Source organism: Rattus norvegicus, chromosome 3, assembly GCF_021556685.1.
Source record: "Rattus norvegicus strain SHRSP/BbbUtx chromosome 3, alternate assembly SHRSP_T2T, whole genome shotgun sequence".
Lineage (NCBI taxonomy): Eukaryota > Metazoa > Chordata > Mammalia > Rodentia > Muridae > Rattus > Rattus norvegicus.
Genome location: NC_141536.1, coordinates 14731843 through 14743879, shown reverse-complemented (window position 1 = coordinate 14743879; position 12037 = coordinate 14731843). Strand labels below are relative to the sequence as shown.

Sequence of the window (12037 nt, the reverse complement as noted above, 5' to 3'; positions counted from 1 at the left end):
AGAGTAACACGCCAGAGAGGAAAGCTCCGATCTCAGATCACCCAGGACCTCAGTGTGAGCATCACCAAGCCTCAGGGCTCAGCTTTTTCTATGGATCACCTTGCTCAGCCCTGACAACAGTCTACAAAGTAGTTGACACCCCAGTTGCAGGTTGAGGGTACCAAGAAAGACTAAGAGATTGACTTCCCAAAACGCAGCAGACAGGATGTAGGGGGACAGGCCTTGAACCTTAGGCCACCTGGCCCCAGGCCTCTTTCCAGTGTCCTGAGTGCACAGGCCTACTGGGGAAGACTTTTCATCAACCAGTCCAATTCTTCCTTTCCTTTCCCTCCCTTCCTTCCTTTCTTCCTTCCTTCCTTCTCCCCCCCACCCCCACCCCCCGTCCCTTCCTTCCTTTCTACATACATGGTCTTGTGTAGTCCTGAATGCCCTAGACCTCATGTAGCTCCACCTGCCTCTGATTCCTAAGTGCAGATTTCAGGATCTGTATCACCGTTACACAGCATCTTGCTGTATATAGCTCAGGCTGGTTCAAACTCATGATCCCCTCAAATTCCAGGATTACACAGTATGCCACCACACACTGTGGCAAGCATACGTGTTTCTCAAGTCCTGCAGATTACCTCCGTGGCCAGCTTAGACTCAGTGTTCAGGCAAACCTGTATTCTTGGCCAGCCTATGAGAGGCCAGGAAGGGTGAAGCAGCTAGCACAGATGCCTGAGTATTTGTTCCTAAGAAGACAAATCGGCAGCTGACTGGGGGAAGAAGCTACCTGGGCTCCTGGAAACCTTGCAGCCCTCAGATTACTATCCCCACATGGTGTGCACGGGTTCAGAACACGAGTTCTGCTCACTGATGCCTCGCCAGGAGCCAGGAGGTCTCAAATCATGAAGGGCAACAATTAGGACCTAGGCTGTGCAGTTAAATGAATGGTGGGTTAAGTGCCAGTTCTGCTTATGACCAAGGGCAAATGATGGAATTTATGTTGTCACCACTCCCTGTATTCAAACTTGGATTTAATAACAGACACCACATGCACAGGCTGTGCTTGCTGTTAGGGTCACGAGATAAAAAAGCACTGACAAAGGTGCTTATCCAGCCCTTATGGAAGGGGTAGGGGCCACACCCAACCATTCGTGAGAAAACTGAGGCCGTGCCTCGGGGCCTGCATCCCCCAGCATCTGAGAACTCATGTTCCCGATGAGAGGTATGTTTGCCCCTACCCTTGTTAAGGCTGAAGAGTGGCAGAACCTGGTACCTTGAGGATGGAGTTGTCCTGGCGGGTATTCTTGGTGTCGTACCCTTCCAGTAGGCAGCAGCGCACGGTGGAGCCTGAGCCTGCAAACTCAGCCAGGTTCAAGTCAGCGAAGCCCAGCTGGGAGGGGAAAAAAAATGTGGGAGGCTGCAGGGAGGACGCTGCTGGGCAACAGCTGCCACAGAAGGGTTAACCTGGGGAGGGGGTGGGGAGGGCTCACACCACAGCCCCACTGACTGTTGTATAACTAGGACTCAAGGACAGGATCCTGGGTCAGCAGCACCAACGTGGCAAAGCAAGGAGCTCACATGTGGCACAAAGCACCCTTTGTGTGCAGTCCCAGGGTGCACTACGGCCAGTGTGCCTGAGATGAAAGGACATTGTTGTCTGTGACACAGACACATTGTTCCCAGGGAAACAAGGCCATGCTGTAGGGAGCTGACAGAAGAGCAGGCCGAGGAGAAAGAAGGCCCGTGGGAACCTGGTGTCAGGGTAGGGGGATGAGATACTACAGAGCGGGCAGGATCACCATGAAGTCCCAGTGGAGGGAAGAGTGAAGGTCTAGTGTAAGGACATGAACCCAGGAGCTGGGCTGTACCCTGGGATGTGTGCACGTGAGACAGAAAGCACAAGAGCAACAGCACAGGAGAGTCAGGTGGACTCCACATCTACCTGAATAGAGAGAGAAATATGCCGTGTGCCAGGCCGAGGGAGACCAGGGTAGCAAACTAATTGGACATTTATTGTGCACCAGTTACATACAAGTCTCACCTACAGTGTTTAGGGCTTCAGGATCAGAAAAGTGGGTTTAGACTCAAGTCCTTGTAATGACTCAGAGGGACCCCATTTTACAGTTCAGTCCTTCTGTGTGTATTTATGCCTGACGGGATAAGGCCTGTGGTGAGGCTCTGCTATGGAGCAGCAGGGAAAGGTCTGGCGGCATCTGATGTGGGCTGGAGGCTCCTTGGCTATCCACTGTCCGTTTACTCATGAGTAAACAGGAGACACGTGCCTCTGACACCCCCTCCAATCCTGGGCCAGGGCAGACATGAAGAGCGGTGGGCTTCTGGAGCTCGCCCAGTAGGGTGTCTGAGTCCGAGCTACCCTTGACTCAGGATATCTCCCACAGGGTGAGCGGTGGGTGAAGGTACAGTCCCACCTGTGCTGGGCTGACTGAGAGGACCCCAGAGAACAGAGATGGAGGACAGAACAGGCTTACTCAAAGCCAGGCCATCTTTTCCCACTTATTCCCATAGAAAAGTCTTTAATTGGGCTGGAGAGATGGCTCAGTGGTTAAGAGCACTGACTGCTCTTGCAGAGGTCATGAGTTCAAATCCCAGCAACCACATGGTGGCTCACATCCATCCGTAATGAGATCTGATGCACTCTTCTGGTGTGTCTGAAGATAGTGACAATGTACTCGTCATATATATAAAATGAATGAATAAAATCTAAAAAAAAAAAAAAAAACTTTAGAAAAAAAAAAAGAAGAAAAAGAAAAGTCTTTATGCTGAAGCCAAGGAGGAGGTATCAGTGGAAGACAGGGGCTAATGAAGACCTGGGATCAACATCTCTGTCTATACCAGCAGTGAAGGGCTGAATCTATCATCAGCACACAGTGAGACACTGACGCCATTACAAAGAATACGGAAAGCTGGGGTTGGGGATTTAGCTCAGTGGTAGAGCGCTTGCCTAGGAAGCGCAAGGCCCTGGGTTCGGTCCCTAGCTCCGAAAAAAAGAACCAAAAAAAAGTAAATAAATAAATAAAAATAAAAAGAATACGGAAAGCTGAGGTGACCTGAAAAGGTGCCCAGGAGACACTGGGTAAGTTAAAAGACCAAGCTGCAGCATCTGTACATCAGTGGAACAATTGCTGCTTATGAGACACATGTACACACAGCGCTGGCTCTCAGTTCTCTAAGTCGCAGACTTCATTCACTCTTGGAAACCAGAGGCAGTGGTAGTGGATTTGTCTAGCATGTGTGAGGCATGTGTGAGGCCCTGGGTTCAATCTCCAGCAAAACGCACAAAGTATAAAGCTGGATATGGTTGCACAGCCCTTTCTCCCTTCGGTGGCCGAGGCTGGGAGATCTTGTTATGTTCTTAACCCATCCCTAGCCTGACTAGTGAAATCCTAGGAAAGGGAAAAGGGAATGGCGTGAAACAAGGCTCCCGCACAGCCCTCTTACCTTGGAATACGCCTTCCCACCTTTCAGCTCCTGCAGACAGAGACATAAAGCATGAGTGGGGACCCTGGATCTCCCCAAAGCATCATGAGAAAAGAACACAAACTCATAATTCTCCTTGAAGTAAGTGGGCAAGGTAGGAAAGGGACCTAAAACCAGAGGTTGTGAGTCCCTCACACACCCTCAGCTCAGTCACATGACCCAGCTCACCTTGCGCACAGACACTCGAAAGATGCAGGGGTCCAGCAAGCCTGTGGCCGGGTTGGCACTCATTTTACACACAAACGTGAACCTCTTCCGCCACCGCACACAGTTCTCCTGCACCTCCTCCCTGCAGACATGGAAGGTGAGCACAAGGTTAGTGTGGAGCCCCTCACTCCAGTCCTATTGCAGACAGAAACGGGGCAAGGGCCTCACTGCCAGTGTTTCCGTACGACTACACTAGCACGATCGTAAACACACAAAAGAGAAATGAAACATCAAAAAGCAGCCTTTCAGGGTTGGGGATTTAGCTCGGTGGTAGAGCGCTTGCCTAGCAAGCGCAAGGCCTTGGGTTCGGTCCCCAGCTCTGGGGGAAAAAAAAAAAAAAAAAAAAAAAAAAAGCAGCCTTTGGTCAAGGAAAGGCTAGGGCAGCTAGCCTTACAGCGGCGCTGACATGCTGGGCCTCTGTTGCCGCTCCTTGACCTTGGCTGTCCAGATACTCCCACTTCATGTGATCTTCACATCAGTCTTCCCCGGACAGACTTACTCAACTCACTGTACAGGTAAGAGGCTAGGCTAGGCCAGCTCCCCAGACCTCCCACCAGTCTACTGGGCCCACAGCTGGGTTAAACCAGGTTCCTCTAATGACAATAACCACAACAGCTAATGCTACATGCTGCTTCCCAAGTTGGTAGTCACCACAGCCTGTTCACAGTGCTGGAGGAAGCCTGCCAGCCAGCCACTCTGCGGAAAAGTGGAGATTCTTTGATTCCAGGTGAGATTCCAACCTTCCTGCCCTGGGTGAGACCACATTACCAACCCAGCACTTCTAAATGAGGTGGCTGTTAAGTGATGGGAACTCTGAAAGCAGCTCATCTAAACTCCATCCAGTTATGGAGTGGGGCTCAGCAAGAGTGACAGCAGCGCATAGTCCCCGCCCACCCGACCCCTGCAGAACAGGTGCTCAGGAAGGGGCAGGCATGGGAAGGAGGGAGTGTGTGACAGCATCCCCATCCAGTGCACCCTACTACCTGGATGGATAGTCACACAGACGGCTGAGACATGACCTTCCTACACCCCAAGGGACCTAAGAAACATGGGTTACCTGCCAGATTTATGCTTTGGGGTGAGGGTCAGAGAGGGCTGCAGTCAGGCATCGCCTGCTTCACAACCTCAGTGGAATCCATCAGGATTCTGAGGCGAAGACTCACAAAGCAGGCTGCTATCCAGGCTGCCTAGCGGAGTGAGAGCCCCAGGCTGCCACACTGGCTCAGGAGCACAAAAAGCAGGAAAACCTGGCAGCTGAAGTCCTATTGGGCTTGTGAGGCCAACAGTTCCATATTACCATATGACCTAGTAATTCTACTCCCAGGTCCACACCCAACAAAAATAGAATCTACACGCACACCAAAACCTGCACATCGATGTGCCAAGCAGTACTATGCACAATAGTTAAAAAGCAAAAGAAACCCAAACACCCCAATGGTGAGGGTAAAAATACTTGTGGCCTGCTCCTGAGGTGCAGTGCCCTTTAGTAATGAAAGGAGGCACTTAATACTAACCTTGAGTTGGCCGCCCAAGAGTGCTGCTAACCTTGAACACATTGCAGAAAGCAGACTAGTGGCTGCCAGGGGGCAGGAGTTGGGGAAATTAAGAGTGGCAGGTGATATGTGGGTCTCTTGATGCAGTAATGAAAATGGTCTGCAGATGACTGCAGTGAGAAGTGCACAGCCACGTGAACCTGAAAACGCACCGGTCTGTGGGACAGAACACTTGCTGATCATGTGCAAGGCCCTGGGTCCCATACTGAGCACCAAAACACAAAACAAACAGAACCCAAACTGAACTACACGCCTCCGGCAGGTGGAATGCACAGAACACGAGATGCACGGAACATCTGATAAACAGAAACATGAAAGGCAGGGCAGGGAAGGTGAGAGTTGGGCGAGAGATTAGGTAGAGCTGCTACTTGAGGTAGGTGTCTAGCAACGAGCCTTAGAGCAGTGACAGATCCCTCAGTAAAGCTCAGAGTGGAGAGAGGTAAGGGTGACCCGCAAAGGCCCCTCATGAGAATATGCCTGGTAAACAGAAACAACAAGGATGTGCAGTGGGGAGAGCAGACGGCATCAGTAAGGGGCGGGTAATCAGATGTCTGTCTGCTCATGGCTGCCTTGCCCCATGGATGTGCTGGAAGCAGAGAGCAGGCACATAGGCAGAGTGGAAGGGCAGAGGAGTCACTCTTGAGCAACTGAGGCCTGTGCATAAAAGAGGACTGGGAACCACTCTGTATGAACCCAAAGCTCCCCCCAACACACAAACACACCACACACACACACACACACACACACACACACACACACACACACACACACACCTCTAGGAGTAGGAGCAGATGCTTGAGACCTGCAGAAGCAGGAAGGCTGAGACACTTGAAACACCCAGAGAATTAGGGTTAGAGTCTGGGAACAAAGGCTGTAGCAGACTGCCCGCCCTCCTTTGGGTCTGTCTTGGGTATACCAGCTAAGAAGCCCGAGGCTCAAATATGGTTCCGGTCAGCCCTGCCCACCCTGCCAGCTGTGCCAGGGAGAGCAAATCACGTGAAGCCTTCCTTCCCAGGCTCTCAGGTGACAGGAAGTTGAGCAGGGCAGGGTTTCTGGCATTAGACCTGGCCACCCTCCTGATGCCTAAAGGCTCTGAACAATCAGTATTACATGTCCCCACCTTTGAGGAGAAGCACAGCAGGCAGCCCTACCAGCTCTGACCCCAGGCCCTCAGTAAGGGTGTAATAAACGTTAGACAAGTGGTCACTTTTGAGCACCTGCCATATCCTCACCCCACAAGTCTTCAACACAAGGTGGCTGCTTCCATGAAGGTTAGGAATGCTGCAAAGCACCCAAGTTCTAGAGAGGCCAAGGCCTAGGGCCTTCAGGATGAGCTGTTTCACCACACCAGCCCCTGTCAAGGAACAGTGAGGTTCCAGACAGAGCAAAGCTGAGATAGACAAGAACTCAGACCTAGAGGCAGGACTGAGGTTGTCAAAACGGTAGCCCTGGTGCAAGAGCCGGCCAGGTTGGGTTTAGGAATTACCAGAGTGGATTCACTTCAAGTCCTCAGTGTGCTAGGCACTTGTAAAATTCTGGATGGAGAAATGAGTACTAAGTACACGAAACAGACAGAAATCCCTGCTCTTGAGGGGCCACTACTCTGGCAGTAGGTAAGAAGCATGTTCAGTCTAGGCAGTGCATGTCCTAGGTGGTAAAAAGGAAATGAGAGGAGGTGGGCAGGGGTCAGTCACATCCCCCAGATGTGAGGGAAAGGTGGCCAGGAAAGGTCTTTTTTTTTTTTTTTTTTTAAGCTGGGGACAAGTCATCTGGCAAAAATCAAGCCTCAAAGAGATCATCCCAGCCCTAAGAAGACCAGAACCCTGAACTGGCAGCTCACTGGACACCTGGCCTATTCGTACTGATATGAAGGGACACTGGCCAGAAGGAAGGGGATAGCTCAAAGTCAAGCCTGACAAACTGCAGTGAGGTGTTGTTTTTGTCTAAGAGTAGTTCTCCTAATTAACATTTTAACTTTAAAGGAAAGGGAATGAAGTTAGGATGGGTGGTTACAAGCAAAGGGATTTGAGTATCTGACTCAAGGTCAGGGTCCACCCTTCCCCTTGGCACTGCCAAGTGGGGACATACTGAGTGATGTGGGCAACCGCTATCAGGGCTGGAAGGCTGGCAGTCAGCTCTCCCAGCTTGGGGTTTTAGGGTGTGCATCCCTGTTGTCACTGCCAGGGACAGGTAATTAAAGAGACAGGTTTTGCTTTTAGCTTTAAGATATACAATTAGACGTGCAAATCTCAGTGAAACAGGGCAAGCCCTTTACCCACTGTGGCCTCTGTGGCCAGAATGTAGTTATTTTTGAACTGTCCTAAAATAGAGTAAGTGCCTCACAAAACAGTGGGCTCAGACGCTTCAGACCTTCTGGGTCTTTTCTAGATCTAAGAGGAGTCTCCCAGTATGTGTCTCCCTGACTGGCTCTGCCTACCCCATGCAGCCATGCAGACTGGTTTAGCAAGACTCTTGGACCTATACCCAACTGTCAAGCAGACCTCTGTGAGGAGGTATCCATGGAGAATGGCTGCAGGCGCCAGCTCAGGCTCCAAGCGTGGAGGGAGCCTCCCGAGGTGTCCTGAAGCAAAGTGGGAAAGATGTTACACAAGAATTAACTGGCAGCTGCCAGGATCTCTGAAGGCGGGCTTCGAGAACACTCTACCTAGTAGGACAGATGTCTGGGGCACTGATGCCAGAGCCAGCACTGCCAAGTTGAGGTCAGCCAGGTAAAGATGAAAGAAAAGCCTCCAGCAATAGAACAACACAAGGAAGCCTGGAAGGCATGCCCACTGCACCGTGCTGTCATGGCGACTCCTCTCTCACTGCTCAGCTCAAGTGGAACACAGAGAAGACCATCCACCCTGTGCCTACAGAGCCACATGCTAATGGGGGCCACATCTGTCTGTTACCATGGCCTCTCCCTAAAAGCTCAGAACAGAGCTGGCAGACTGGGATCTCTAATCCGTTGTCTGGCCCTTCTAGTGCATTAAAGCATCACCCATACCATGAGCTCTTTCTGTGGGATTCATGGTTCAAACACAGGACTGAAAGAACTCTCGGCCCTGAGGCCTGTATGAACACCACCCTGTTTTACATATAAAGACACTGAGGTCCTGGAAGGTGAAACAAAGTCACAGAACACCAGGTCTCCCTTCAGCAGCCCCAGTTCACTATGTCATTTCAGTTTCCAGATAAATGAGGAAGGTAATCAGATACGAAAGGCCACTCTACTGCCTGCCTGGTCTACAACAAACAAGACTAAAGAGGTTCCAGAGCGTGGGGAGGGCTGCAGTTCAGGCTGAAGTGAGCTACTTCCAACAGTTTCTCTGACAGAAATGTTCCCACCGGAGTCCCCCAGAGTTGGGCTTCATGGTCCCCATGAATGAGCTCCCTGCAACAGTTACTGTGCCTAGCAGCGTCACTGCTTACAAGGTGCAAGAGTCCTAGAGTCTTGGTGGCCCTGGGTCTCCACCACAGAGGTGACAAGCTGCCATGGGAGCTCCCTCCCAGCCATGGGTTGCTAGGAACCAAGAAGCCCAGGGGACTCTACCCAGAGTTAGCACTAAGGTACAAGCAGGACTGGCAGTTACTACAGGAGCAGAAAACAGGGAAAAGTGAGCCTCAGGGAATAATATGGCAGCGCAGTCCCTGTGAAAAGGCTCTAGGGTGACCTTAAGGCCACCTAAAACACTTCCCTTTGAGTACTAGGTGTCAGCTAAAAGGCTTACCAGGAAAAGGCACTTGGTGCACAAGCCTAGCAACCTGAGTTCTATTCCTCTGATACACACACACACACACACACACACACACACACACCCCAGTATATATCATCATCGGCATACTCAGTAGGGGCATTAGACTGGCAGAGTTAGGCACTCAAATCCTCTGAGCAGAGAAAGGTGAGGCCCAGCACGACAGGCATTTCCAGACACAAGTGAGCACACACGTCTACTAGCCTGCTACCAATAAGACCACCAGCAGTTCTGCCAGGACCCCGGGCTCTGCAGGACAGGGATTTCCTTTGTGAGAGCTGCCCTGTGCACTGTGCACATTGAGCTGCACCCTATCAACAGAGTAGAACAACTCCAGATGTGACAAGCTGTTTTGGGACTTAACCCAATCAGTTCCAGTTGAGATGCTCTGTCAGGGGCCTTGGCAACCACTCTTCAATCCATCTTTCAGGTACCTCTGGTACAGACATTTATAGGGACTCCAGGAACCTCCCGGTCCCATGTATTCCTGAGTCCTGAGAGACTTAGTCCTCAGACTATTCTGCCCACAGGTGCCAGAACAGGTTCCATCACTTGGTGCCCACCCCTGCTGTCCACCTGTCCCTCCCTGGCTTTGCCCAGCACAGCCTGAATACCAAGCTTTCCCTGGCTCCTTGTACAAGCGGTCCTAGTGATACAATCTGGAGTCTAGGCTGATGAGAGGCAGCCCCAGCCCTAAATGAGAGTATAATAAGGAAACAATTTAAATCGACAATATCTGCCAGTGCTTTCCCGAAGAGAACAGCACAGCTGCCTGGGGAGGGGCCCACCCCAGGGACCAGCCAAGGCATCCATCCAGGGGCTGCAGGCCAGGAGGGCCAACGTGGCAGCCCAACAGTGTTTGGCTCCAGCTAGGAGCTGAGGACCACGTGCAGGGGAAGCAGTTCCTACAGTTCTGGCACACCCCTCCTCCTGTAGTGAGGCAGCAAGAAGTTCCTAGAAGCCAAGCCACTTGGTGCCCAACACTAGAGAGCTTCAGGAAGCTCCTGGGGCCCCATGCTGCCTTCTCTGCTCCCCTGCTGGCAAGAACCCTAAGAAACAGCTTGGGGTGACGGAAAGGCTGGGAGTACACGCTGACATTGGCGTGTGTGAGCAAACTGCAGCTCTAGAAAATACAGCTCTAGAAACTGCACAACAGAGAAGGGTGAGATTATCGCCTGGGCACTCGGGCTGGCTGGCTGGCTTAGGAGACATCAGATTTAGACACACCTGGGTTTGAATCCTGGCCCTCTTCAGTCCTGTAACCTGGAGACTGACCTTGAAAACACCCAAGACAGTTAGGTGTTGGTATCCTTTGTTTGCAGTCGCAGGCATGTAGCTGTCCTGTTCTACCTTCTGCTCCTCAGTCAGGACATGCAGACAGCTCATGTTACCACCCAGGCAATTGCCCGTAAACCAGAGTCTAAAATGTGCCAGGAGCCACTGGCTTTTTCTTTTTTTCGTTGGTGCTAGGGTTGAAACCCAGAGCTGTGTGCATGCTGGGCAAAAGTTCTACCACTGGGCTGAACCCTCGGGCCCTAGTTCTGGATCTTGCTCTTAAGGGAAGGGATCTACAGTAAGGTGCTGTCTCCTGGGTGTCCTCCTGAGTGCCAAGTGCTGTTCACATGCTCACTTCATACTTGTACTTCACAGATTCTCAGGGAGTCCAGGCACTTGAGGGAGTACAAGAATTGAGGGGTAGTCTGTACCCCTAGATACAACTCTGCATTCCCAGGATCCTTAGGAAACCTGTTGGCATAAGAGAACCATCCTCAGGTCCCAATGACTGCATGGCTCTGTCATGTCAGAACCCTAGGCCCTGTGACCTCATCCTTTACCATGAGTATTCACACAAGGGAAGAGATGGTATTACATCTGGGTTCATACCAAGGGAGAGATGGTCAAGGAATCCGCAGCCCATCACTCCTATGTTACAGGCTAGGAACATAAGGCACAAGAATTTACCTGCCCAAAGTCTGTGATTTGAACTCATGCCCAATACTACATTTTTCCACATTAGGGCTGGAAAACAGAGACACAACGGATGTTACACTGGGATGTGGTACCAATTTCCATCTCTAAGACCCAGGCTATTTATTATTAGCACACAGAGCTGTTGAACTGGATCTGCTCAGGAGTCTTCCCTTCCTGTACCCAGCAGCCTCACTTGAGTGGCATAGGGAAGCAAAGATGGGTCCAAGCAAGTCTCTGCCACCCATGAACTCTAGAGCTCTTCGGGTCTCAGTCACTCTCTTGCTCATGGAGTTGCTAGTGCCGGGACTAAACACAAGAGGCACCTCTGCTGAACTGCAGACATGGCCTGGCCCTTTAAAAGTACCTGCAGAGGGTTGGGGATTTAGCTCAGTGGTAGAGCGCTTGCCTAGCAATCGCAAGGCCTTGGGTTCAGTCCCCAGCTCCGAAAAATAGAAAAAAAAAAAAAAACCTGCAGAGAGGGGCCTCAGAGGCGGGTGGTCCTGGACGCATGCAAAAGCACTGACCCAGCCTTCTTCCTGCCCCGGACCTTGGATCTGGCCATTTCCCCAGAGCTGAAGCTCAGCTGACATGCTCAGAGGTGTGGCAGGTGGCCAGGAATGTGCCACCAGTGACTCAGGCCCGGGTGGTATTTGATTCACCCGAAGAGGAAGGAGAGATTCCTGTCCCTGAGGCCTGTTCCTGAAACAACTGGACTGCAGTCATGGGGACACCTTCACCCAGGCCCACACTAAGGGCCTTCCCTATCTGTGCAGACAGGACTGGATTTATAGGTGTGGTTGGAATCAAGCAAGGCCCTTGTTTCCCAGAGCCAAGTAGAGGCAGGGTGTCCTTACACTAACAGTTGTCTCCTGTCGTCAAAGATGGTGCTGAACACCTAACAACTGAATGAGTGATCTCTGTAGTCGATTTCCGTAAAACCAAGCCTTCTCATACTACTTCCAGGAAGTGGCTTCCCAGATGTGGCTGCACCTTGTTCTCTAGAGTCTGTGTAGTCGGGGACCATCATTGTTACTGTATCTGCTACCCAGGTGTTCCTACTGCACATAG

General features: G+C 51.4%; 1 protein-coding gene across 1 annotated transcript in view; it reads right to left on the bottom strand.

Annotated features, from left to right (window-relative positions):
• Positions 1-12037, bottom strand: part of Eeig1 (estrogen-induced osteoclastogenesis regulator 1) — a 32091-nt gene that overhangs the window by 7684 nt on the left and 12370 nt on the right. Inside the window, 3 exon segments of the mRNA NM_001399583.1 lie at positions 1259-1375; positions 3445-3474; positions 3652-3772. Of these exon segments, the coding sequence (NP_001386512.1) occupies positions 1259-1375; positions 3445-3474; positions 3652-3772 (268 nt within the window).